Source organism: Chaetomium tenue, assembly GCF_020726465.1.
Source record: "Chaetomium tenue strain MPI-SDFR-AT-0079 chromosome Unknown F5144scaffold_6, whole genome shotgun sequence".
In the NCBI taxonomy this organism is placed as follows: Eukaryota; Fungi; Ascomycota; class Sordariomycetes; order Sordariales; family Chaetomiaceae; genus Chaetomium; species Chaetomium tenue.
The window spans coordinates 1,515,565-1,539,283 of record NW_027117334.1 but is presented as its reverse complement, the minus strand read 5'-3'; the positions used below and the strand labels follow the sequence as shown (position 1 = coordinate 1,539,283).

General features: G+C 55.0%; 11 protein-coding genes and 1 non-coding gene across 12 annotated transcripts; 4 read left to right on the top strand and 8 right to left on the bottom strand.

Moving 5' to 3' along the window:
- Positions 1-178: 178 nt before the first annotated feature.
- Positions 179-1,870, top strand: F5144DRAFT_582075 (Mob1/phocein). Its single transcript, XM_066789473.1, has 6 exons — positions 179-376; positions 485-550; positions 744-910; positions 968-1,061; positions 1,109-1,242; positions 1,294-1,870. The coding sequence occupies exons 2-6, from the start codon at positions 528-530 to the stop codon at positions 1,533-1,535; spliced, it is 660 nt and encodes a 219-aa protein (XP_066639726.1). The 5' UTR covers positions 179-376; positions 485-527; the 3' UTR covers positions 1,536-1,870.
- A 24-nt stretch (positions 1,871-1,894) lies between these two features.
- On the top strand, positions 1,895-3,036 carry F5144DRAFT_538780 (ATP synthase delta subunit-domain-containing protein; the record flags this gene model as incomplete). Its single annotated transcript, XM_066787108.1, has 4 exons — positions 1,895-2,226; positions 2,406-2,699; positions 2,777-2,869; positions 2,923-3,036. The coding sequence occupies exons 1-4, from the start codon at positions 2,068-2,070 to the stop codon at positions 3,034-3,036; spliced, it is 660 nt and encodes a 219-aa protein (XP_066639725.1). The 5' UTR covers positions 1,895-2,067.
- Positions 3,037-3,724: 688 nt separating this feature from the next.
- On the bottom strand, positions 3,725-3,795 carry F5144DRAFT_t149. Its single transcript has one exon. It is a non-coding gene; the product is annotated as a tRNA-Gly (tRNA).
- F5144DRAFT_582067 (Six-hairpin glycosidase-like protein) lies at positions 3,725-8,007 on the bottom strand. The gene is made up of 9 exons (XM_066789472.1): positions 7,543-8,007; positions 7,448-7,486; positions 7,271-7,388; positions 7,118-7,214; positions 7,095-7,096; positions 6,377-7,005; positions 5,864-6,323; positions 4,558-5,802; positions 3,725-4,488 (listed from the first exon to the last, which is right to left on the bottom strand). Exons 1-9 carry the CDS (start codon positions 7,664-7,666, stop codon positions 4,059-4,061), a joined length of 3,144 nt encoding a protein of 1,047 aa, XP_066639724.1. The 5' UTR covers positions 7,667-8,007; the 3' UTR covers positions 3,725-4,058.
- Positions 8,008-8,445: 438 nt separating this feature from the next.
- Positions 8,446-10,702, bottom strand: F5144DRAFT_582066 (phosphatase 2C-like domain-containing protein). Its single transcript, XM_066789471.1, has 2 exons — positions 9,883-10,702; positions 8,446-9,824 (listed from the first exon to the last, which is right to left on the bottom strand). Exons 1-2 carry the CDS (start codon positions 10,602-10,604, stop codon positions 8,702-8,704), a joined length of 1,845 nt encoding a protein of 614 aa, XP_066639723.1. The 5' UTR covers positions 10,605-10,702; the 3' UTR covers positions 8,446-8,701.
- Positions 10,703-11,630: 928 nt separating this feature from the next.
- On the top strand, positions 11,631-12,291 carry F5144DRAFT_632407 (uncharacterized protein; the record flags this gene model as incomplete). The annotated part of the gene is made up of 2 exons (XM_066792496.1): positions 11,631-11,816; positions 11,881-12,291. The coding sequence occupies 2 exons, from the start codon at positions 11,631-11,633 to the stop codon at positions 11,905-11,907; spliced, it is 213 nt and encodes a 70-aa protein (XP_066639722.1). The 3' UTR covers positions 11,908-12,291.
- On the top strand, positions 12,292-13,903 carry F5144DRAFT_517685 (uncharacterized protein). Its single transcript, XM_066786647.1, has 3 exons — positions 12,292-12,699; positions 12,773-13,231; positions 13,326-13,903. Exons 1-3 carry the CDS (start codon positions 12,586-12,588, stop codon positions 13,452-13,454), a joined length of 702 nt encoding a protein of 233 aa, XP_066639721.1. The 5' UTR covers positions 12,292-12,585; the 3' UTR covers positions 13,455-13,903.
- F5144DRAFT_582061 (NADH-ubiquinone oxidoreductase 78 kDa subunit mitochondrial precursor) lies at positions 13,904-16,838 on the bottom strand. The gene is made up of 6 exons (XM_066789470.1): positions 16,595-16,838; positions 16,503-16,526; positions 16,394-16,445; positions 16,324-16,338; positions 14,354-16,258; positions 13,904-14,285 (listed from the first exon to the last, which is right to left on the bottom strand). Exons 1-6 carry the CDS (start codon positions 16,710-16,712, stop codon positions 14,168-14,170), a joined length of 2,232 nt encoding a protein of 743 aa, XP_066639720.1. The 5' UTR covers positions 16,713-16,838; the 3' UTR covers positions 13,904-14,167.
- Positions 16,839-16,988: 150 nt separating this feature from the next.
- On the bottom strand, positions 16,989-18,213 carry F5144DRAFT_582060 (uncharacterized protein). Its single transcript, XM_066789469.1, has one exon. The coding sequence runs from the start codon at positions 17,885-17,887 to the stop codon at positions 17,285-17,287; it is 603 nt and encodes a 200-aa protein (XP_066639719.1). The 5' UTR covers positions 17,888-18,213; the 3' UTR covers positions 16,989-17,284.
- On the bottom strand, positions 18,214-18,912 carry F5144DRAFT_582058 (uncharacterized protein). Its single transcript, XM_066789467.1, has 3 exons — positions 18,680-18,912; positions 18,478-18,588; positions 18,214-18,405 (listed from the first exon to the last, which is right to left on the bottom strand). Exons 1-3 carry the CDS (start codon positions 18,743-18,745, stop codon positions 18,250-18,252), a joined length of 333 nt encoding a protein of 110 aa, XP_066639718.1. The 5' UTR covers positions 18,746-18,912; the 3' UTR covers positions 18,214-18,249.
- Positions 18,913-19,836: 924 nt separating this feature from the next.
- On the bottom strand, positions 19,837-20,804 carry F5144DRAFT_550601 (acyl CoA binding protein-domain-containing protein; the record flags this gene model as incomplete). The annotated part of the gene is made up of 2 exons (XM_066787645.1): positions 19,837-20,702; positions 20,789-20,804. The coding sequence occupies 2 exons, from the start codon at positions 20,802-20,804 to the stop codon at positions 19,837-19,839; spliced, it is 882 nt and encodes a 293-aa protein (XP_066639717.1).
- A 992-nt stretch (positions 20,805-21,796) lies between these two features.
- F5144DRAFT_582053 (ribonuclease III domain-containing protein) lies at positions 21,797-23,561 on the bottom strand. The gene is made up of 3 exons (XM_066789466.1): positions 23,445-23,561; positions 22,253-23,374; positions 21,797-22,168 (listed from the first exon to the last, which is right to left on the bottom strand). The coding sequence occupies exon 2, from the start codon at positions 23,251-23,253 to the stop codon at positions 22,270-22,272; it is 984 nt and encodes a 327-aa protein (XP_066639716.1). The 5' UTR covers positions 23,254-23,374; positions 23,445-23,561; the 3' UTR covers positions 21,797-22,168; positions 22,253-22,269.
- Between the last annotated feature and the right edge of the window lie 158 nt (positions 23,562-23,719).

Genomic DNA, 23,719 nt, shown 5'->3' with positions numbered 1-23,719 from the left:
GAAATGGAAGGATGCTTAGAGAGCGAGACCATGAGAGAAATTGTGAAGAGGAGAGGAGGGAGGCGGAAACACACGATAAAACAATTTGACGCGAATTGACGCCGCGACCCCGCTATAACATGGCGCTAAGCACCGCCCCTGTCACGCCGTAAATCAAGCAATCAGTGGCTTTGCGGCTGTTGCCAGAGCGGGACGGCAATCCTGTAATCTGTAATTGGAAGTAAACACAGATCTCCCTCCCGTGCCACATTTGACTTATGCCCTGTTGACTTTCGACTCTTTTGCCAACTCGAGCAGCATCATCGTCCGCGAAAGAACATCTTGGCCGATACTGCGTCTTTCGCAGTCCGATATTCGCCAGCTTCAGCTTGTATCGGTGCGCATCCCCTGAAGCCTGACTCGGTCCGCCTGTGGAGTTGCTCCAGCAAGCTGCGTCATCAGGGGACTGCCCCGCTAACCCATTGCCTTGCTCTGGTGGCCTCAGTTCAGGAACATCTTTTCGAGGGCCTAGACCCCGGGATCTCGCCATGAGCTCCTTTCTTACAACTGTGTGAGTAGATTTTTGTTGTCGCGAGCAGACGCACAATGGCAACCCAGCGATTGTATCCCTCCCCAGTCCCTAGCACACTCAGCGCAGCCGCTTTTGGTTGAGGCGTCGCCAGCCCAACCCACTACGGGACTGGCGCCGATGCGATGCGATGCGACATGGAATAACTAGTTTGCTAACTTGGATTTTTCTTTAGCAACAACCGGACGAAGAACCAGTTCCGACCCCGAGTGCCCGGTAAAGGTGGAGCTACGAGCTACCAGCTTCGCCAGTATGCGGAGGCCACACTGGGCGGAGGGAGTCTGCGCAAGGTGGTGAAGCTCCCGGAGGGCGAAGACGAGAACGAGTGGTTGGCTGTCAACAGTACGCCGTACCCCCCAGCAACCGAGCGCACGAAACATGCATACTGACCATCGCCAGTGGTGGATTTCTACAACCAGATCAATCTCCTCTATGGCGCCATCACCGAGTTCTGCTCTCCCCAATCGTGCCCGGAGATGAAGGCCACGGACGAGTAGGTCTGAGATAATCGGTGTACGAATCGCAGAGCTGATGTGTTAGATTTGAATATTTGTGGCAGGACACCGAGAACTACAAGCGGCCGACCAAGATGCCCGCGCCGGCGTATATCGAGCAGTTGATGTCATGGGTTCAGGGCAACATTGACAACGAGGCGGTTCTTCCCAGTCGTATCGGTAAGCCATGGAAGCCCGAAAACCGCACCAGGTAGGACTGACCAAGAACAGGTGTACCGTTTCCCAAGTCATTTCCGGCCCTGGTGCGCCAGATTTTCAAGCGCATGTACCGCGTCTATGCCCACATCTACTGCCACCACTACCCCGTTATCCGCGAGCTGGGTCTCGAGCCACACCTCAACACCAGCTTCAAGCAGTATGTGCTCTTCATCGACGAGCACAACCTCGCCAGCGGGAAGGACTATTGGGGTCCATTGGGCGATCTGGTGGACAGCATGCTGCGTAGCGACTAAACCGCGCATTCTTTTTTCTTTCGAGACACTCGGCGGATTGTTGGGTTTCTTTACATGGCGGCGTTTGGTTGGGCTTGGCCGATACAGGACTCGTTTGGTGGCAGAACCAGGGTTAGGATCAGGGTTTGGATGGCAAAGCATGCAGGCCCATGGTAATTGGGGGTTTCGGTTTGGGGGATTGCATGTGATGCGGAGCCATGGAGTCTCTGGGAAAGCGGGCTTCCTGTAGAGATTACTGTGAAGAGATAGTTAAGTACTGTTGAGTTGACGGGATGCTCTCTCGTTTTGCCGATTCGAAGTTGGGAAAACAAAGTGGGCCCACCACAGTTCGTCCGATGCCAAGCATCTGCTTGTTCCATGCCATGCCTTTCAGGCCGTGCAAGTTGCCCGGTCCCACCCGTAAAGCTGTCTGCTGCCTGAGGCCACCACGAAATTGCCGAGCCGCCAAACGGACCCCATCTCTGAAAACACTGGAGGGAGCTCGCTTCACGACATTCGAGGTCCATCATCGCACCCAATCCCCCCAGTCACCATGTTCTCGCGACAGGCATTGCTGCGCTCCGCGCGGACGGTAGCTCCCCAGCGTGCTTTCCTCGGCCAGACCCGCGCCTTTGCCGCCCCGGCCGCCAGCGAGAGAGTCCAACCTCCGGTCGCCCTTTTCGGCCTCGACGGCACCTATGCCACTGCTCTGGTACGCACGCTCCCGACCACCCAATTGGCATTACGTTTTGGACATCGTGTGGGGGATCCACTGTCGGGGGGGTTATTGCAGGCGCTCAATTGCTTGTCGGCCATGGACAAGGCAACAAAAAACAGACACAACTAACCTGCGTCATTTTGCCTGTTAAATAGTACACGGCCGCCGTCAAGACCTCCTCCCTCGAGCCCACCGCTAAGGGCCTCGCCGCTCTCGGCAACGTCATCCAGAAGGATGCGAAGCTCGTGACCATCCTCCAGGCCCCGACGCTCTCCGCTGCCGACAAGAGCGCTGTCGTCGCCGAGCTGCAGAAGAACGCCGGCGCCTCCGGCGAGACCGTCAAGAACTTCCTCGCCACCCTCGCCGAGAACAACCGCCTGGGTCTTCTCCCTGGCGTCTGCACCAAGTTCAGCGAGCTCATGAGCGCCGCCCGCGGTGAGGTCGAGATGGTTGTTACTAGCGCCCAGGTACGGATTCTCTGGGGTGGATGAAGTGGGGGATGTCATGAAGGGAATGTGTCGCTGACGAACTGGGAAACAAATAGCCCCTGGACAACCGGACCCTCTCCCGCCTTGAGACCGCTGTCTCCAAGTCGAGCTACGTCGGTGCTGGCAAGAAGCTCAAGGTCAAGAACACGGTGCGTTTGCCCCCAGGCCCTTGCTCCGGATGCCCAGTACTAATCCCGCCTAGGTTAACCCCGATATTGTCGGTGGCCTCGTCGTCGAGGTTGGCGACAGGACAATCGACCTCAGCGTCTCTTCCAAGCTTGCCAAGATGAACAAGCTGCTCACCGACACCCTGTAAATTTACTTCTCCTTTTGTAGCAATGGAACTTCGTTGAGCTGGGAGCTGGGCGTGTGAGGGGGAGACGGAGAGATGAGGGTGGCCGAACCATAAAGCAGGCTCGCGGTCGAATCCAAAAGGATCCCTGTGTACATGAGCCGAATAGACGCCGTTTCGCTGAGTTCCCTTTACCCGGCGGCCTTGCTGTATGCATCGTTGCTGGGCCCGCCGTCCTCTCATTGATAGTTGCCTTCTCACGCACCGAGCTCGATTTCGAGAAAGGAACAGGTTAAACCGTCTCATGCGGCTTTGCTTGTTGAATTACGGTCGACTCAATACATATGCAACGCCCTGCGCTGTCTGTCTCAGGGGCTCTGATCTGATGCCTAAACTTTAAACGGCATGGTTCATCCGAAGCCATCCCACATCTAACTTTATCCTCTCACGGACAACGTTCTCACAAAGCGAAAACCGTTTCCTCCCCACAACCACGCCGAGAACACCCTCTTCCATATCATGGAACCATTCTCTTGCTCCATATTGAATGGGACACATCCTAAAAGTACAAAGTAAGGCAGTCCATCCATCAAAATAATCAGCACAATAACGAGGGCCGTTCAGCAATATCCTCTAAACGAACAACCGAAGGGACAACTGAATAAAGGCACACACAGAACACCAAAAATTGCAAAAGAGAAAGTGTTTATCCTGCGTCAGCCGCGAATCGAACGCGGGGCCCATCGATGGCAACGATGGATTTTACCACTAAACCACTGACGCTTGATAATATCCACTTCGGAAACAAGCCTTAGCAATAGCGGAGGCAGTTTTGCCGTGCCTTTCCCCTCAACTCAAACCACCCCCTGAAAGGTAACAACAGTAAATATCTCCCACTCATCTCATCCCCAAGCTGCACAACTTGTCCAAAAACCCTTGTATATCCAATCTCAAATCTACCTCTATTACATCCACCTCGCTCCCTTTTCCCCCCTCCAGAAAACCATCCTAGAAACCCATATTCAACCAGCAACCACCACCGGAAACTACGAAGCCTTCGCCACGAACTCATCCCCCTCCAAGTTCTCATACTTATCCCCCCTCTCCAACTGCACCCGCTCCAGCTGCTGGCTAATATACGAATGTAGATGGGCATCCGCCTCAGCACGGGCCTTGACCCTCTCCGGGTCAGCCAGCAGGGCCGGGTTGACGGAGCCGCGCCTGGCGCTGCGGGCGCCGGGGGTCTGGGCGCCGGGGCCACCGTTCTCCTCGTCCTCGTACCCGTTGGTGGCGTCGCTGTAGTCGCTGCGGGCGGCGAGCGAGCGGTTGGTGGAGCTGCGGCGCAGGCGCGGAGCGGCGGGCGAGAGCAGCGCGCTGGGCGTTTGCGTGCCGTTGCCGCGGGTGAGCACGTCGTCGAAGTAGTGCGACATGCCGGCGCGCGGGGTGCGCGGGGTCTGCGGGAGGCGGCAGTTCACGCTGGGGGGACGGTGGGTGTTAGTGTCACATGGTTATCAAACAGGAGAGTCGTGCGAAAGGGGGGCTTACCCAGTGTCATGGATCATGCGCGCGATGAGACCGGTCCAGCCGCACTGGTGGGTTGCGCCTAGGCCACGGCCGCTATCGCCATCGAAGAACTCGTAGAACCAGAGATAGTCCTTCCAGTTGGGGTCGAAGTCGAGCGTGTCGTTGCCGGCGTTGATGCTGCGGCGGCCGTCGTTGTCGCGGGCAAAGAGATGCTGCAGCCGGTGCTGGATCTCCTCTGAAACGTGCCCAAGATGCATGTAGTCGCCCGAGCCCACCGGGCACTCAACTTGAAGGTTTTGCCCGAAGTAGAGGTAGAAGCGCTGCAGCGATTCGACCAAAAGGAAGTTGACACACAGCCAAATCGGCCCTCGCCAGTTGCTGTTGCCGCCGAAGAGGCCGCTGTCCGAGTCGCCGGGGACGTAACCTACCTTGAAGACCTGCCCGTTGACCTCCATGGAATACGGGTGCTCTTTGTGGTACTTTGACAAGGAGCGGATACCATGAGGGCTGAAAAACTCGTCCTCATCCAGCATGCGTTGGAGGATCTTGGTAAGCCGGTCCTTGCTCACCAGCGACAGAAGAATCCTGTCGCCCTTACCACGGGTCCGGATGCTATGCATAGTCCGTTCCGCCACGTCGTTGCGGTTGTTAATGAACCACTCGACCCGCTTCTTGAAGGTCGGGAGCTTGTTAATTAGTTCCGGCTCCAGAGTGAGGGTTGCATAAAGCGGAATTAGGCCGACTAGCGACCGGACGGGCATCTGCTGAATCCAGGGGCCGCCCCATGAGATAGCATCGTAGTAGAACCCATCTTCCTCGTTCCAGAGCGACTGCTCTTCTTTCTGACCCATCCTGAAAGTCATCGCATCGCTAATGAGGATAAAGTGCTCGAAGAACTTGGTAGCAATGTCTTCGTAAATCCGCCGGTGCTTGGCGAGCTCAAGCGCGATGTTAAGCATGTTGAGGCAGTAGAAAGCCATCCAACCAGTGCTGTCAGCCTGCTCTAGTGTGCCACCTGTCGGCAATGGCTCCGAGCGGTTGAACAAGCCAATGTTGTCCAGTCCGAGGAAACCACCCTCGAACACGTTTTTGCCCTCGACGTCTTTCCGATTTACCCACCAGGTAAAGTTGAGTAGCAGCTTTTGGAACACCCTCTCTAGGAAGTCGAGGTCCTGCCTTCCGTAGAGCTTGCGCTCGATCTTGAAGACGCGGAAGGTCGCCCAAGCGTGAACGGGAGGGTTAACGTCGCCAAAGTTCCACTCATATCTACCAAATGTCAGTCACTGATCGCCCCCAGATTTTCCATGACCCCTAGTAGGCTACTTACGCAGGAAGCTGGCCATTCGGATGGCAGTACCACTCGCGAGTGAAGAGATCGAGTTGCTTCTTAGCGAACTCGGGATCCATCATGGCCAAAGTAATGCAGTGGAAGCTGGTATCCCAGGCGGCAAAGAAGGGGTACTCCCAGGAGTCCGGCATCGATAAGATGTCGTCGCAGTGCAAGTGCTTCCAGGCAGAGTTCCGGAGTCCCTTTCGACCTGGTGGCGGCGGTGGTTGACTGGGGTCGCCGGTCGCCCACTCATCCCAGATGAAGAGATAGTGTTGCTTGCACCACATCATGCCGGCAAAAGCCTGTCTTTGGATGTTGCGGAGGTCATCAGCCATGGGTAGGGGGCTGATGTGATAGTAGAAGTCGTCGGCTTCCTCTCGTTTCCTCTCGATAATCTCGTCGAACTCCTCTTCGTCGAGGTATGTCTCAGCTCTTTTGGAGAACCGGAAACGAACAACTGCTCTTCGTCAATAATGCTCAGCACCACCTTAGTCATATGCAAGCACATACCTGCGCACTCGCCGGGATTGACGCCGCCGTCTTCGTTGAAAGTGAACCACGCCGCTGCCTTGGTTCCAACCTGATCCGGGTTTATGACACCCTTCTCACGATCAACAATATGACGGTGAAAGCCATCCTTGACGTATTCCGACTCGTTCTTCCCTTCGTAAAGGAGTTCGTAGTTGGTTTCGTTCTCGGTGAATATTAATTCCGGCTGGACATCTTCTCCGCTAGAGCCGACGCCGGGGGACGGAGACAGAAGGACATAGCGGTCCCCTAGATGGTGGTGTTTTGACTTGATCAAGTTCTCGTCATGGACACCCATTGATGGCCGCTTGTCCGCAGCCTCACGACCCCAAGACCAAGTGTTGCGGAACCACACATGGGGGACAATGTGAAGCGGGGCACGGTCGGGGCCTCTATTCCAGGCAGTGACGCGGAAAAGGAGCTCATCCGGGTTGTCATCTTCCTTGGCGGTCTCGATGAAGATGTCCCAATAGCGGTCCTCGTCAAAGACGCCAGTGTCGAGGATTTGATACTCCTTGTCCTCCTTACCTCGCTTCGCATTCTCCTTTAGAAGATCCTCGTAGGGGAAGGCCTTTTGCGGGTATTTGTACAGGTACTTCATGTATGAATGCTGTGACGTATAAGCTTTCGGTTATCTCGGTATGCTATGCGATCTGTCTTACCGTCTGCAAAGAAACAATGTTAGCAGGAGACGCGATATGTGGACGGCCGCAATAAACTTACAGGTGTGTTGTCCAGATGGAAGTGGGCCTCCTTGATGCTCTCGCCGTGGTTTCCCTGGGGGTTGGACAGCCCGAATAACCGTTCCTTGAGGAAGGGGCTAACAGCAATCATTAGTTTGGCCATGTTGTGTCCGTAGAGGGCAATATGCCTTACTCTTTCTCGTTCCAGAAAGCGAAGGCGATGTTTTGGTAGCCATGGGTATCGCAAACACCAGCAATGCCATCCTCACCCCATCTGTAAGCGCGCGAGCGTGCGTGGTCGTGCGTGAAGTCTGGCCACCTCTGTAAGTTTATCAATGTTCGGTGGAGGACATAGCCATGACCAACTTACGACTCCAGGCATCGCCGTCCTCGCTGTAGTCCTCCCGCACTACATTGACCTTGTCAGTCAAACCAGCTTCAACCCCACGGGCAACAGAAACTCACCCGTCGCCCACTGCCTCTCAGCGACGTAGGAACCCCATTTTTTCCAGTACTTGGTACGTTCGCGATCTTCCTTGAGCCTCCGCTCCTCCTCGGTGAGGTACTCGTGGCTATCGAAAACGGGCATTGTGGGCTCGCGGGATACCGAATCCTTGGGACGGCAGCGGAATGTCGAATAAAAAACGGAATTGACGCAAGAGCTGTCTCTCTTCCTCCTCTGGGTCTTTTTCTCTAAATCCAACAACCCACAACAACCTAGAGCAGGGAGCTCAGTAAGCACCGCTCTCGAAGGATCCAATGGCCGGTTCTCGACAGGACGGAATGAGGGAAACGAACAAATTCAGCCAAAAAATCGAGTTGAAATAATAAATTGGCGTGTTGGCCTTGGGGTTGTGAAACGTCGATCGGGCCAAACAAATGCCGGCATGGAAGACGTGGGAGGATGAACGGCACGGCGGAAGTGGGCTGTGGAGGGGTCGAATTGGTGTGTTGGTCGGAGCCCAATTGCAGGGCCCCCAGCGGCGCTGACATCCGGACCTGTGACGTCAAGATGCGCCGCCAACACAGGCCCCGCCGTCGTCTAGAACCAGGGCGCCGTGCTTGGCGGTTCGCTGCAGGGAGCTGCTGCCCTGTCGATCGAGCTCCATCCAATGGAGAACAGGCTCAAAGAGGTGGCTTGCAGCGCTCTGAAGCTTGTTGAGGCCTGAGAATCTCCTGCATCGGATATTAACGTTACAATTGATGTCTTATTATTGGTAGCAAGTGAATGCGGTGAACCCCCACGTATTTTCTCAAGATAACGGAGGTTCCATCGCAGGCTTCCAGGAGGCGAACCAACAGGTGGGGGTTGCAAGCCCGTGCCGTACACGATGTGGGCGCAGGACGAAGAACCGAGGTCTTGAAACATTGAGGATCAAAGCAGGTAACGACGACATATGTATGAATACCTAATATATCTGGTACACAGCCAGGAATTGATGAGATGCAAATCTATCTCTTCATCCAGAGATAATATAACCGGAGAGAACACCATGACAGAACGACAACCACCCATCTTCAATCGTGCCCTGGGATATCAACCATTGCGCCCAACCGGTAACCTAGCGCCCAGGACGACCAACCCGTGCTCAATGGAGAATATAGTATACTAACAACCAGACACCTACAACTTAGCCTTCACAGGCTTGTTCGCCGCCGCAGTCGCATCCTGATTCAGGACGACCTCACCCGTCCGTTCGCCGTTTCCGAAGAAGATGACCTGCACGGTCAAATCATCCCTGTAACGCCTCGAGAAGGGTGCAGGTAGCGTCAGCAGTGCCGACACCTGCTCCTGGTTCTTACCGCCGAGTGCGTTCCGCACCAGGTGGGTAGCCACGTTGGAGTCTTGCACCACAAAGCCGTCCGCCGAATCACCCCACTGTTGTCTGCGGAAGGGGGTCTTTTGTCCACCACCACCAGCGTCCTGGGCTACTTCAACGGGCAGCCCGTCCTTGGTGCTGCGCGAGCCAAAGATGCGCGTCCAGACCGAGTCAAACTGCGAGGTAGGCTGGTTCTTGGTGATTTGTTGGCCCTCGAGCCACTTGCCGACGAGGCCGATGACCTCCTCGTTTGTGAGCATCTCCCAGAGACCATCGGTCGCCATCACGACGAAATCGCCCTTTTCCGGCTCGATCTTGGTGGTGGTGACGACTGGCTCAGCGGTCACGTAGGGGGGTGTCTTAAGGAAGGACGAGACGGAACGCGCGAAAAACCGCTGCCTCAACTGCTCAGAGGTCTCGCGGGACCACTTGTAGCTAGCGTCTCCAAAGGCGCGTGTAGGTTCCAAACCTCCGAGAACACGGCCGTTGCGGACGACATGGGGTTCATTCGGGTGTAGCTGCTGCAGCCGGGTAGCTTCATCAGGGTTGCTTCCCGTTTGGTCGACCGAGAGCGGCGTGGCGGTCCACTTGCCAGACGCTGACCGGCGACCGAGGACAGCCCGCGAATCGCCAGTGCAAGCAACCCGTAGCAGCTTAGACCGGCTGTCGTAGAACGAGAGGAGCGCGCAGGAGCCAGACAGGGCGGGGGCCAACAGTTCAGCGGCGGCAGTCTTGTTGTTTCCTTGCAGGACCTTCTCCGCGCTTTTGTTGACGATGTCGTCATCCAGCTTCAGGAAGCCTCGCTTGATAGCGGCGTCGATTGCCTCTGGCGGCGGCGCCAAGCTGGATGCCTTGTACGTGTCGTTGAGTTCCCGGGCCACGACGGTGGTCAGCACCTGGCGGAGCTTCGCCGAAGTCGTCCATCCACTGTTAAAATAGTAATTAGCACCGCCAACCGCCCAGAAAAGAAACCATCATATCTTACGAGTGCCCGTCAAAAACACCCCAGAACATCCAATCGCTACTCCCATGCGGTTCGCTGCTGTCTGGCATCTCCACGATCTTCTCGGCGTGATCATCCTCGATCGGGTCGTTGCTCGGCAGTTGTACCAAGTCGTAACGCACCACGCCCTGGCCGCGTTCAACATAGTACGACAGCTCGCTCTTCCGGAGCATCTCGGTCGCTTGGTCGGGGGTCACCATCTCGATGACTCTCTTGCCGTCGTTGCCAGTCGTCTTGGAGATGGGCCCGTCCCCTACGAACGTGCCCGTGTGTAGCTCGTCGGCGCTAATCACCAAAACCGAGCGGGTCTGCGTGGCCGCGTCGCCAGTCACGGTCGACGTGCTGCTCGACGAGTACGCCCGCTTCACGAGGCTGTCCGTACCGTTGCTGCCGTACGAGTAGTAAGCGCCGTAGCCCACCAGCGCCGAGACCAGCGCCACGGAGGTTCGAAAATACATTGATGAGCGGAGTGGTTCGCTGGCTATCGGTGCATTCTCGGCCGTCTGGGGACGGTTGCTGCTACTGCGGTCGCGGCCGTGTGGGGACGTCGAGAGTAATCGGCGGGTCGAGGGAGCCGCGGCGAGGCTCCTCCTGTTTGCGTTCGATGGGAGCAGCGGAGAAAAGCCCCGGCGGGTGTTAGAGCGGAAGCCCCGAACGCTGCATTGGAGGCTGGCACGAAAGGCTTGGATGGCGGCGCGACGCATTGCTGAGATGGCAGGAAATACGTCGAGTCTCCGAATCGAGATGAACTGGATTCAGGCGAGTTTGGGACTCGGGGTTGAAGGTCCGCGTCAGTGCGCCTGGTCGATGCTCACACGGTGTTCTGTTGCCGGTGACCAAACCCTAACCCTCAACGTATAGAGAACTCCTCCCACATCCTCTCATCGTCAACTTGCCCAAGTATTCAAGACCCATACTTGGTGTCTCTAGCTCACGTATCTGTCACAAGATATAACATAATACAAACTCTAGATAGGCCCTTGGGTTCAATCTCGGCCACCTCCAACCTTGAAATGCCGACGGAGTGAGGGAAACCCATCATATAAAAAGAGGTTTAGAAGAAAGAGAATGGTATGTGGCTCAATGATACATTGGTCGATCATAAACTGGTAAGGCTGAATCCAAATTTCGAGAACGGCAAGGACATGTTAATGCCGCGTTGTTCAAGGCTCTATCGGCCCCAGTGGAGGTAGGCTCGGGATTTCCAGGAGCAAACCCATGTGATATGTCTTTCTATTAACCAGAGGACTCCCAAATTACTACATACCTGGGAGTTACCGTGGTTCTCGAGTTCGGTTTCTATGCCGTAAGCTTGCCGTCGGAAGATCCTGCTTTGTCGATCTTTTCCTACCGTAGGGGCACCTGCCACGCATTTCGTGAGGAACCGAATCACAACGAAGGAGAGGATCCGATTGAATATAGTTCAAGTGCGATCAGGCCAAGCAGATATCACAGCGCGTCGTGGAACGACACAAAGGGAGCGAAGCTGTTGATCAACGACTCAGAATCTGAATCAGCTAGGCATATTCGGCTCGAACGACATCGACAGGACATGAGCATTTATGCAAACCTAGGCCCTACCGTCGAATCATTCAAATTCCCTTGGGGTATAAATATCTGGACTTCCCTCGTCTAGGGCTGGAGATTGATCGCAACATCTTCAGCAAAAATTGCAACATCCTTCTTCTCTACATACCAGTAACCTCTCTTCAAATTAGCTAAACACCATCATGCAGTTCTCAGCCACCGTTCTCCTGCTTCTCGGCAACGCCGTCCTTGGCCTCGCGATGCCCGCTCCGGCTAGCAATGCTGCCGAGGGCCTGGAAAAGCGCTGCATCGCCACGGGCGACGACTGCACCAACCGCTACACCGAATGCTGCTCTAGCATGTGCTCCATCGCTCATGATGGAACCGGCGTCTGCTTCTAAGCAACAAGCCTAAACCCTGACCGTTAGTGATTCGGAGACCACTTGCCTCTAGGGCTACAATAACCAATTTTTCTCCTAGATTTGCGTATCCAGCGATGAGCGGGGTTCAAATGCTCCCCGTGAAGGAGATACTGGTGTGTTCGCTGCAATGAACTCAAACTTCAACAAGCTGAAGCTTTGGCACTGTCGGGTTGTTGAAGCGGGGGACCATTCTGTATCTGCCTTATAAGGCCCTCTTGATTTTTAGAGATTAGGTAGCTGCATATATTTGACAGGGATTGTTCGCATTCTCAACTTCTGACCGCGTCACACGCGTCACCTGTGCCTGATGTGTGAGCTTGCCAGAGTCTGAGAGAACTGCTATTGAGTGGTGGGAGGGAATGTCTGGCCAAGCACCTCGCACTGATTCAATGTGGGAATCCGCGCCAAGGCACTGTATCATAATACACATTTTGCACTGTGCCAGCACCCACACTCACATGCAAGACTCTGGGGAGAGAAACAACCCGCCAGAATATCACCGAAAACACTGTCAAACTCAGAGTTGGAGAAGTTACCACATTCTTATCAAACAAGACTCTATCAAGTACTACTTTGGTATCTGACACTCACAACATACTTATTCCAGTCAAAATCGATAATTAACCCCCCACTACTCCACGAACCCCACTCTCAGTCTCAGGTCATCCCGAACAGCAGCGTCCTGGCCGACAGCTCACTCCAACCTCGGATGCATTCTTACCAGTAGTATCTCTAAATGGAGGCAAACACAGACCAAATCCCGGGCGCTGCCCCAGCTCAAAGAGGCGACAACGAGGCCGCCTTTCAGCAATTCGATTCCTACCCATGGGCAAGGGACCGCTCGTTCCTTGTAAGTCGCCATTCATGCCTCGGTCGGCTTGTCTCATCAATCATCGCCCGCAGCCCCACTAACAACCGACCAGCAAGGCCTCATGGCAACCTTGGGCCCCTCGCTCATCAACAACACCACTGATGGCTTCACTCGCCAAAAGGCCTTGAGTACCACCCTTCAAGCTCGCATCTGGTGGTACAGGTCCCGTTTCAATACCGACATCGACCGTGCCCTGTACGAGTCTTACAGCGCTTTCCACCAGCAATCCTGCCCAGACGGCGTCATTCTTGCCAAACTTGAGGAAATCCAGCAACGCATGAACGGCGTTGCTCCTGGCCCAGCCCCATCTTCTGGTCAGAATATCCCTGCTTGGCAGCTGAATGCTCCCAAGGTCGACCTCAGCAAGAAGGCCGACGACGGTGCCAACCATAGCAACACGGGTGATGGAGCGCCGTATCCTGAGAACTTCCAGGCCCTAATTGAGGCTGTGACGACGGGCAAGCCGATTCCTGGGATCAAGGAGATTCCGGATACCGTTGTGCGACCGCCGGTAAGTTTTACCTTGAAACAAACCCTGCACTATCTCATCGTGAAGTTCAATTTGATCTATCAAGGAGACCCAATGGCTAACCCGACGAAACCAGGGTGTCACCCCCTTCGGCAAGATGAAAGCACTCCGCAAGCCCTGGGAGAAAGATGTGTCGTCCGATACGGTTGGACAGGACAGCGTGTTTGGCGACGTGGTGGACAAGGAGTTCCCTCCCCTGGCCTAGCGACCGATCATGACAGTCCCACTGGGATTTTGCATCCAGGAACAGCCACCACGCTGCATGCCTTTTACCTCTGGCTTCTTGCTACACACTACACCGATCACAAAGAGGCATCTTACTTGCGTACGAGCTGGAATGCTTTCTATCACCGATCCAAAACTATTGGGGGCAAGATTGAAGAAATGGGGAAGGAATAGGATGGAGAAAGGGAAGAAGAGAGGGAAGAAGAGAAGGGAAGGAAGATAAATTCATTTGCTACTGAGAAGAGGCCTCATTGTTTCTCTGTCTGAGCCTTTTGTCTCCTCATCAAGAGAAATGGAACAAGATCCTCCTGCATAGTGGCATGGGGGGCATGATATCAAAATATGAAAATTTAGCTAGCAGAGCCGTGCAATAGCTGGCGGCCTGGCCAGCAGAGTAAGCCTCATAAAATAATACCGTCATCTCAAATATCCACTCTACCAGCCTTGCATTGCAGACATGGAACTCAACGTCTTATTCACTTCCTCTCCCGTCCCACCTCTCCCAAGCTATGTACATTCACCCAACCCCACAGAAAAAAACAACAGGGAAACAGCCGACCAAGGGAACGAGAAGGCACCGACAGACGAAAGAAAGCGCATAGAACTTATAGACAGGTAGTTTCTATTGCCCTTTTTACAACAACAAAAACAACGACCGGCCTTTCCCTTCCCCTCCCACTTCTCGAATTTTCTCTACGCCCCATACGCGATCTGGCCCATCGGCCTATCCTCCTCCATACCAGGCGCCATAAAGTTTGTCCGCGGGTCACCTGTCTCCTTGGCTGCTGAGCAACGAGCCATTGTGGGGGAGCTAGACACTTAATGTTAGTTTCTGATCGTGGTAGGAAACATAGAGACCTAATGAAAGGGGGGACTGACCTCCTCGAGATGACATCGGTAAAGTAGAAGTTCTCGACGACCTTGCGTAGCGGCGACCCCGTGACCTTGGCACCCTTGTTGTGGTCCACCAGCTGCACCTTGCTGAGCTGCCCGAGCGCGACGGGCTCGACGACGTCGTATGCGGCGAGCGCCGGGCTGATCTCGACCATGCGGTCCCTGAGCTGCGCGACGTCGTCGTAGGGGAGCGGCGCGCCGAGGAACTCGCTGACGGCCCGGATGATCTTCCAGTCCGTGCGGGCAGCGCCGGGCAGGCCAGTGGCGGCACGCGTCATCTGCACGCGGCCCTCGGTGTTGATGTACGTGCCGGCCTTCTCGGTGTAGGCAGCGCCCGGGAGGACGATGTCGGCGATCTGCGCACCCCGGTCACCGTGATGACCTTGGTAAACGATGAAGGCGTCCTTGGGGACATCCGCCTCGTTGAACTCATCGGCGCCAAGGAGCCAGACGAACTTGGGCTTGGTCTCGGCGACGGCGGCGGAGGGTGTTACGAAACCAACCTCGAATGCGCCAGCCCGCGACGCGGCGCGCTGCAGGACGTTGTAGCCGTTCCATTCCTCGGTGAGGAAGTTGGCGGCGTTCTTGTCGACAAACTGGCCAACCACCTCGTAGAAGGCCTTGGCGTCGGCGTGCTCAGTGACGCCAGAGCCCATAACAATCATGGGCCGCTTGGCAGCCTGGAGCTTCTGGCCGAAAGGACCGGCCAGGGCGTCCTTGAGAGCGTTCAGGTCAGTGCCGAGGTTCTCGAACTCGAAGGTGGACTCCCAGGTCTGGCCGACGACACCAATTTCGAGGTCTGACCGCAGCCATTGCTTCCGGATACGGGCGTTCAGGACGGCAGCCTCGTGTCTTGGGTTGGTACCGACGAGGAGGATGCAGTCAGCCGACTCGATGCCCCAGATCTTGGAGTTGAAAAGGTAGTTCGACCGCACATCAACGCCGTGGGCAACCGGCTGGCTACCATTCTCCATATCAAGAGCAAGGTTGTCAGAGCCCAGCTTGTTCGCAAGATCCTTCATGGCCACAAGGGATTCGACCTCAGTAAGCGGACCGGCGATAACCTTGAACTCGTTCTCCTTGGGCGCAAGTGTCTGATACGCGTGAGAGACCTCGGTGAGAGCCTGCTCCCATGTCGCAGGCTCAAATTTCCCTTCCCTGCGCACCAAGGGCATGGTGAGTCTTTGGGTCTTGAGGCCGTCGCAGGCGAACCTGGTCTTGTCGTCGATCCATTCCTCGTTGACGTCGTCGTTAAGCCTCGGGATAATGCGCATGACCTCCAGCCCACGCGAATCAACGCGGATGTTCGAGCCAAGACCGTCCATCACGTCGATAGACTCAGTGCGCTTCAGTTCCCAGGGACGAGCGCGGAAGGCGTAGGGCTTCGAGGTCAGGGCGCCGACGGGGCAGAGGTCGATAACGTTGCCAGAGAGTTCAGTGTCGAGGTTCTTCTCGAGGTAGGTGCCGATCTGGATGTCGTTTCCACGGCCTGTCGAACCCATTTCCGGAGCTCCGGCAATGTCGTTGGCGAACCGAATGCACCGCGTGCAGTGGATACACCGGTTCATGGATGTCTTGACGAGGGGCCCGATATTCTTGTCCTCCACCGCACGCTTTCCACCAATCTCGTGGAACCGGCCACGGTCGGCGCCATACCGCATCGACTGGTCCTGAAGATCGCATTCGCCGCCCTGGTCGCAGATGGGGCAGTCGAGGGGGTGGTTGGCCAGCAAGAATTCCATCACACCTTCCCGAGCCTTATGTGTCAGAGGAGAGTTGGTCTTGACGACCATGCCGGGTTGTACGGGCCATGCGCACGACGCCACGGGTTTGGGTGCCCGCTCAACTTCGACCAGACACATACGGCAGTTGCCGGCAATCATGAGTTTCCTGACGAGGCATTTCGTTAGCGGGGAGGCGGGGGGCGATCGTCGCTGGCGGTTCGCGTGACCTACTCATGGTAGCAGTATCTATGACAGTCAGCATCAGCCTCAAACTATATACAACTAAGGTCCCTAGGCGTACCTTGGAATTGTGACGCCAGCCTTCTCGCAAGCTTGGATCAGGGCAGACCCGGCTGTATCTCGATTAGCAATCCTGGGCGATCAATTCGATAACCACAGTATCCCCTCACCCTCGATCGAAACCTTCTTCCCATCTACAAGCAGTCAGCACCAATTCGGTAGGCCAATTGACAACGGCGGGCAGGTCGCAGGGGGGGCGCACCAATTGTGAGCTCAACCTCGGCCGGTCTTTGAGCTGTCGCTGAAAAGGCCCGGCTGGCCGCGCTGGCCGGGTGCTTGCCAGTCCGCCAAGCCGAGCGAGCCAATGTCTGCCTCAACATGGTGCCGTCTCGACGGAGGATATGGAGCGGAGATTCGGGAGGGTGGGAGGCGGGGTGGCTGTCTCCAAGCAGTGGTGGCCGCAAAGTCGTGAGCTTCTGTCCAAGCAACTGGGCTGGACGTTTCCTGGCGGAGTGCTTGGTGAGGGACGCCCGGAAGAACATGAAGCTAGCGGCCCGCTTAGCCAGCCAACCACGGCTCGCAGTTTGTAAGCTCGCAGCTTTTTAAAGACCCCCACATTTCGCAGCTCTTTCAATTTTGAACTTTTTTTCTCTCCATTGTACTTCTGGGCACTTATTGTAGGGAGATTTTGTCAGCGATTTGGCACATTCGTGCTGGATTGCGCTTCCACCCGAGTCTTCCTCTATCATGTGCACCTAGATTGATATTTTGGCTCCGATTATGGAAGCATGTGAGAGCTCTTCAGGTTCGCTGAGCAACGCCTCTTACCGCCGGTTGCCACATTTCTACGAAGTATCATGCGAACTTCGTCAGTCCCTTGGCGACTCCCTGTGAACGACATTCGACGGCATCTATAATTACATGGGGGAAGCCGTAGCCTGTTGATCCATGACTAAAACCTTCTGGCTCCCGATCGCTCCTCCGGACGCTTCCCTGCGTCATCGATCCTCGCCATTTCCTGCTCGAGACAAACGAGGTAGCGGTCCTTGATCCCCGCCATGTGTCTTTCGAAACCTTCCAGTTCTCCCAAACCCTGCTCGACCACATTGAGCAATTGTATCACCGTCTTATCCCGGAGTGACGCGTTGGGAGGCACCATCATGGGGACCGGCAGGGGCACGTCCCGGACATTATAGTCCCTGCCAGGCTGGGCCGGCGCCTCCATGTTGGCGATAATGTCGTCAATCTCGCTGAGGGCCAGTCCCGGCTTGATACTGGGCGGTCCTTGTGCTTTTTCGATCTCGGCAGCTTCCCTCACTATCCGAGTTTTCTCCCGTTCGAACATATAGAGGAGGTTTTCCTTGACGCCCTCCCTCTGGTAGTCGATGGTCTGGAGAATTCTCTTTAGGCGCTCAATTCGATTGCGTGGCGGTTCTTGCGTGAGCAGGTCATCTTGGAGGGGCACAAAGATGCTAGGAGCGATGTTGCTGAGCACCGGTATCTTCTCCGAAGCATCTGGCCCCGTGCCTGCTGGGGATTGTGCCGACTGTGACATGACTGAAATTTCGCGGGGTCGTGATGGGTTGTGGTTAGTGTGCTTGGGGGTTATGAGCAATCAAGCCAGGGCCTAAAAAAGATGTGCCAGATCAAATACTAAATGCCCGAAGATACGGTTACTTGCTAGGGGGCAAGTATTTCGCAAACGAGGCACACAACGGACAGCTTTGTTGTTCTGGATAATAATCGGCGATACCTTGCTGCAGCTGGATTTCGATTGCTGAATTACCTTACCGTAATTACATCTTACGGATTAAGAGAAGGGCTTAAGCTGGTACATGCCCATGTACACAGTACACAGGAATTCCAGAGTACGGAGGATTCAAGCTTGCCTCTTTCTATTGATTTCTACTTAGATACCTAGTAAACGCCATCACTGAAGTCTAAAACAGTAATCTTCTCAAGCACGCCCGCGAAGCTCTTGATGAAATCCTGGTGACCCGGATCTGATTTCACATAATAGTCTCTGTCCTCGGCCGACGCAAACTCAACGACGAACCCATGGGTCAGTCCGCCCTAAAAGTTGTCAGTTAACCGATACAGGGAAAAACAAATAGACTGGTTTATCCCGCAGGCATTCCCACGTACCTGTAGGCCTTCGGGTGAATTGTCCTTTCCCGATTTCAGAGAGAGAATGTAGGGCTGTTTAGTTGTGGGGTGAACACAAGTATCCTTCAACGATGGGATCTTGAGACAGGCCTAAAGAACCGCGACGTTAGAGCTATATATACGAAGTGCATGCTCATATCAAGCATGACCCATGGACTTGCGATTGGAGGACGGCACGCACATCCTTGACGGCTTCTGGTTTGACGTCATCCTTGAATTTGAAGAGGACGATGTGGGTGACGCTCATGGTTGCGGATTGAATGTATAATGTTTGGCTTCGAGGAAATGCTCAATTTGCGAAGGGAAAGGAGGTTCAAGATCAAGAGATGGGCTAGAATATATGTAGTATCCATCCCGTGCCATTGTGGACGATGGACCGCCCCGCTTCGTGCTGATGACATGGCTCATCGCTGACAAACGTGAGCCCCAAATCTTGCATCCTTTTCCAGCACAGGTCAGATTTGTGAGGATCTGATCTTTAGTGCTGACATTGAACAACAAAATGGCTAGAGTCTGGCTTCATGTGATGTTTTTCATCAAAACTATGTATTAAATAGGGGTATTTGTCTAGGTTCTGTGGATGATTATGCCTGACGATTTGAGGACATTAGATTTTTGCCCTTAGGCTCCGGGCCTATGTGGCGCTGGGTTGGGTTTGGCACGCAATGACTGCCCGAGATGTGACCCTTTAGCCATGGTTCGCAGCCTCTCAAGATAACCACTTGGCCCTCGCTGGTAGAGGAGCCCCTGTGATCCCGACGCTCTAGGCTAAGATGATGCCTGCCACGGCGTTTCTTTCTCGCAACCTCAGCCCCCACTGATCTGACTCGCTTAACACGGATGCTTTCTGGACTTCCTCGTTGAGTTCGGTTCATTCGGCGGTGAGATGGCTCGGACTGGATGCTCGGTCTCTGCGTGTGGATATTGTCCCCATCTGTGGCGGTAGCGTGGCATATGTGCCGCGTGAGTCTGGCGAAGCGGGCAATGCCTCCCGTTTTAACTTGGGGGTTAAAGTTGCAGTCAAGGCACGCATGAGTTGATGCGAGGCCCACTGAACCGGGTTTCGTGTCGATGAATCTAAGCTGGACGCGGAGGATTGGTACCAGTTGAGAATGGATGGTATCCGGAATCCACGAGCTGCCAGCAAACTTTTCCTCGTAGCCGCGCTTGTTGGCCTCGTGAACGGTTTCGGGCAACCTCAACCGAAGCTTGGCAACTCCGAGACTCGACTTTGTGATTCCTCGGCGCGAACCGCGTGGTGGCGGAAATATTAGGTGCTGGACAGGCAGGGGCAGGGGCCACAGGACCTGCGGACCAACACTTGGCTCGGCTGATACCTCACCGAGCCGGTAGAATCTTCCTGACGTACTCTCGCGCAAGCCTGAAGATGGCTCGCACATTGTCTTCGAACCGCCTATCCTTTCTCTTCCGCATCCATAGGAGCAGTAGAAGCAAGAGGGCGAGATCGACGGTGATATGTTTCGTGACGGCCCAGAAAATCCACCCCACCCACGCGAAGACGCCTTTTTCCCTGCGAGATCTCCACTCGCGACCCGTGGCGATCTGTTCTCGCAACGCCGCAATCTCTGCCGACAGCCTGACGATGGCCCGCTCCATCCGCTTGGACCGCTTGTCGTGTCGCCGAGCATACTCGCCGGGATCGTCCTCCGCTTGGTCGGCCAATTCGGCCATTCGCCGCTCCGACTCGTCCTCCTCGCTCATAGGACTGAGCACCTTCATTGGCCCCTCGCTCCCACTCGCTGGCGACTGGAACCGGCGAACCACGGGACTTGGGATGATCCCTCCGCCACTCTGTTCCGACGAAGACCCCGCCGCGCTGGGACTGTTGCTTTTGACTTGATTCCACACAAACTCCAGCTCAGCCACCAGCTCCAGGCCGTTGGGTGTGCTGGCGTACTTGTGCATGGTTTCGATCAGCGCTTCGACGTAGCGGCGCTTCGCCTCGGTGCGAGCAATGCCCTTTTGCGAATTCCACGCGTCCCATTTGTCTTGTTCGCGGACTACTTCTTCGCTGCTGCTCCCTGTGCCGGTGGCCGAGGGCCGCTCCATGACGCCATCGACGTCGCCTTCCATAGCCTGTTTGTAGAGGCCATAGAGACGCATGCGGTCGGATGGCGGCGGTCGGGCGGCCCCGGTCTTAGGGATCTTTTTGACGGTGTTAAGGGCATGGACGAAGACTCGGTCTATGTGACGCGGACGAATGGGGGGTGGTGTCAGCCTGATGTGCTGCATATGGAGTAAGTCCTTCAAGGAGGAGACTTGTACTCACCAATTGAATCTGACATTGTGCCTTGGACTCGGTTCCCGGACCGATACGGGCTGCAGGCTCGAAAACGAGTGGTTGGAAGATGGTAGTTGTGTCCTGTCGTGGTTGTGTTTCGGTAATTTCGGTGCAGCTACGTGCTCGAGCTCGTGCGTGTAGAGGGGCAATTGGATTCACTGTTCAGGGAGGCAACTCGTCGTCGGATGGTATGCGATTGTCGTGATTAGGGGGTTCTAGAGCGAGCAAAACATGCCGAGATATTCCAAACTTCTAGAAACTAGAAAACCGGTCAATTGCCAGACAACAACACAACAACCACCTCCACTCTTATGGGTTCATCTCGGCCGAGGAACGGTTCGTCTCGCGTTTTCGTCTGCAGGTGATGTAACGATCACACCCCACAGGCTGAGGGCATCCGTTCCGCTGCCAAAACGGCTTTTGCCTCGGCAGCGCGACTTGATGGGGTCCACTTCCCCAATCTTCCACTGGAACGCGAACCCGAGTCTGGGGCGAGGCCCGCTTTTAATTACGGCAAGAAGCGCAGCGGTTTGGCGTCTTCGACACGTGAAAATGTCATGACATTGACCCCTCATAAGTTGGAACAAAACAATTCTCAAAACAAAAAGTTGAAATATTTTTCAACATATTCGAGAAATAAACACAGGGTGGAATTTATGGCGCAATATCCACAATGCCCGGGGCACAAATCGACATATCCATGGCTGAATTACTGGTGACTAGAGCAGTTCCCGAGGTCCAATTCATTCACGGAGCCAAGTGTAGCGCATGAATTGCAGGAAATTAGCAGATTATGGTGTGGTTTAAAAGTGACACTCGGGAAGTTCTGAAAATCATGAAGGTTTCTAGAAGTTAGCAGAGCGTTGGGCATTGATATACAAGTTCCAATTTACCTAATAGTACTAACCATCCCCAGATGGTTGAGCGGCCAGACGGGGCGGTCGAGGCCCTGGGGCAAAAACTTCTCCGGAGGATAGAAAAAGAATAGAAAAAGGGAGGGTGTCCGCCGCTTTAACAAACCAACAACCCCAAGCAAACCCTAAGGGGTTTCGTAACCTGCTACCTCCGGACAGGGAGCTGTTCGGTGAACTTTGGCTTCCTGTCTGCTCCAACGGGCAGTTATCCATCTGCTGTTTGAGTAGGGCACTGTCTAAGCCGAAGGAAGTCCGGCCACAAGAACCCGCATTTTCCCTGTAAAAGCCCAGCCTTTCCTTGTCTGACCAAAACAGTTATATCTCAGTTGAAGATATACCTCCAAGAGGTGTCCTTAGTGGCGCTGATATATACATGGCTTAAAACCATACTATTGTCGGGCATGTTGGCAACAGTTTCATAGTTCGAGGAAGCGAAAAGCATTCCTTTGGGATGCTGAGTGTGCATAATAGGTGTTAGAGGCAAGCCAGCTTGATGCCGTCATTAAATACATACCATCCCCTGCGTATAAGTACATACCTCCTTGGTGTCTGGTTCTATGACGCTTTTTCAGCCTGCGCCGCCCTAGCAGCCACGAGAGCCTTCCTTTTTTCACCAAACTTCTTCATCAACTTCGCATTCTCCATCGCCTTGACCGCAGCCTTCTGGCCCGCCTCCTTCTTCCCAAGCGCACCGCCATACCCTAGTTGTAAAGCCGTCTCCCCCCAGCCCGTCAAGAAACACCCGACAAAGAACAACTCCTGGTTCGTATCCCTGTCCTTCTTCCCCCCAGACGGCAAGTCCTTATACTCGATCCTCACTCCAGGGCCCCCAATCATCTGCTCTAGCTGCGTTTTCGGGTTAAGATCCCGATCCTTCACCCGCGACCCGCTCTCCTCCTCACGAATCTGCCTCTCCAGCACGGGACCCCACAGCATCTTCAACCACTCAGCGGCGCGGCGCATCCCATTCTCCGGGTCCGACCGCACAATGGCACCGACATAAGCCTCAAAGATATCGCCCAGCGCCTTGGCACGCTGCTTCTCGCTGGCTTTGGTGCCGTTGGGGCGGCCCCCGAGGCCGAACTCGGCGGGGAAGTTGGCGCGCCGGTCCAGGCCGTAGTGCACCGCGAACTGGCCGAGGGTACTATTCCGCACCAGCATCTCGCGGTAGTGCGACGAGCGGCCCGGGTCCAGCGTGGGGAAGGTCTGCGAGATGAGCTCCGACGCGATCAGCTCCAGGTACACGTCGCCGATCCACTCCAGCTGCTCGTAGCTCGGGTCGGATAGGTTCTTGCGCATCCCCGAGTGCGTGAGCGCTGCCGTTTCGAGCGCGCTGTTGAGGACCGGTGGCAGGGGCGGGTGGGCTTTGACGATGGTGGAGGAGGTCCATTTTGTGAAGATGGTCCAGGGGGGTATTTGGGGTGATGGGGTGGCCGCGGTGGAGGGTTTGATGCGTTTTGAGGCGTGTTCGGGGGCAGTAGTTGGTATTATTGAGGGCACCGACGGGGTTGCCGAGTCGCTGTGGGTTCGCTTCGGCATTTTGAGGGGTGGGGTGGGTGGTTGATGGTGAGTGATGTTACAAAATGAGAATGAAGAAATCAAGATCAAGGGTGGATGGATGATCCACCTTCTTGGCAATGTTCTGCAGCATGAGAAAGAACTAACGATTTGAGGTTCACCATCGGATCAGCCATATGAAATGTGCACAGTAGGAGGCGGACCAGACTTACTATATCTTGGTAAATAGTAGATGATGTGTGGCTAGTAGATTCAAAGCCAGCCTGTACAGGTTATGTCATCTTGGTTTGTGAGTCTCTTCGTTGGTTCATCAAGATGAGAGATTGGCTTTGGCTTTTGGAGTTTGTTGCCAAGTCTTTAATTACCCCCACACAACTTCAAGGGTTCACGGCAGCCCCACCATAATAACGACGATGATTGGAGGTTACGAAAAGTGCCCAAGATCTTCGCAACGTCAAGTCAACTCCCGTCTGTTTAAGAGTCGCAT

What these genes read in the sequence shown, in the direction of transcription:
- F5144DRAFT_582075 (XM_066789473.1), top strand. Translation starts at nt 528, where the DNA reads ATGAGCTCCTTTCTTACAACTGT. An exon ending in CGAGTGGTTGGCTGTCAACA is followed by an intron (nt 911 to 967) that starts GTACGCCGTACC and finishes GACCATCGCCAG; the next exon opens with TGGTGGATTTCTACAACCAG. An exon ending in GAGATGAAGGCCACGGACGA is followed by an intron (nt 1,062 to 1,108) that starts GTAGGTCTGAGA and finishes CTGATGTGTTAG; the next exon opens with ATTTGAATATTTGTGGCAGG.
- F5144DRAFT_582067 (XM_066789472.1), bottom strand. Translation starts at nt 7,666, where the DNA reads ATGCCCGTTTTCGATAGCCACGAGTACCTCACCGAGGAGGAGCGGAGG. An exon ending in CCGAATGGCCAGCTTCCTGC is followed by an intron (nt 5,803 to 5,863) that starts GTAAGTAGCCTA and finishes GACATTTGGTAG; the next exon opens with ATATGAGTGGAACTTTGGCG. An exon ending in CGCATGATCCATGACACTGG is followed by an intron (nt 4,489 to 4,557) that starts GTAAGCCCCCCT and finishes CCGTCCCCCCAG; the next exon opens with CGTGAACTGCCGCCTCCCGC.
- F5144DRAFT_582066 (XM_066789471.1), bottom strand. Translation starts at nt 10,604, where the DNA reads ATGCGTCGCGCCGCCATCCAAGCCTTTCGTGCCAGCCTCCAATGCAGC. An exon ending in GGTGTTTTTGACGGGCACTC is followed by an intron (nt 9,825 to 9,882) that starts GTAAGATATGAT and finishes CTATTTTAACAG; the next exon opens with TGGATGGACGACTTCGGCGA.
- F5144DRAFT_517685 (XM_066786647.1), top strand. Translation starts at nt 12,586, where the DNA reads ATGGAGGCAAACACAGACCAAATCCCGGGCGCTGCCCCAGCTCAAAGA. An exon ending in CAAGGGACCGCTCGTTCCTT is followed by an intron (nt 12,700 to 12,772) that starts GTAAGTCGCCAT and finishes ACAACCGACCAG; the next exon opens with CAAGGCCTCATGGCAACCTT. An exon ending in ATACCGTTGTGCGACCGCCG is followed by an intron (nt 13,232 to 13,325) that starts GTAAGTTTTACC and finishes CGACGAAACCAG; the next exon opens with GGTGTCACCCCCTTCGGCAA.
- F5144DRAFT_582061 (XM_066789470.1), bottom strand. Translation starts at nt 16,712, where the DNA reads ATGTTGAGGCAGACATTGGCTCGCTCGGCTTGGCGGACTGGCAAGCAC. An exon ending in CGAGGTTGAGCTCACAATTG is followed by an intron (nt 16,527 to 16,594) that starts GTGCGCCCCCCC and finishes GACTGCTTGTAG; the next exon opens with ATGGGAAGAAGGTTTCGATC. An exon ending in GAAGAAGGTTTCGATCGAGG is followed by an intron (nt 16,446 to 16,502) that starts GTGAGGGGATAC and finishes ATCGAGATACAG; the next exon opens with CCGGGTCTGCCCTGATCCAA.
- F5144DRAFT_582060 (XM_066789469.1), bottom strand. Translation starts at nt 17,887, where the DNA reads ATGTCACAGTCGGCACAATCCCCAGCAGGCACGGGGCCAGATGCTTCG.
- F5144DRAFT_582058 (XM_066789467.1), bottom strand. Translation starts at nt 18,745, where the DNA reads ATGAGCGTCACCCACATCGTCCTCTTCAAATTCAAGGATGACGTCAAA. An exon ending in AACCAGAAGCCGTCAAGGAT is followed by an intron (nt 18,589 to 18,679) that starts GTGCGTGCCGTC and finishes GCGGTTCTTTAG; the next exon opens with GCCTGTCTCAAGATCCCATC. An exon ending in ATTCACCCGAAGGCCTACAG is followed by an intron (nt 18,406 to 18,477) that starts GTACGTGGGAAT and finishes GACAACTTTTAG; the next exon opens with GGCGGACTGACCCATGGGTT.
- F5144DRAFT_582053 (XM_066789466.1), bottom strand. Translation starts at nt 23,253, where the DNA reads ATGCCGAAGCGAACCCACAGCGACTCGGCAACCCCGTCGGTGCCCTCA.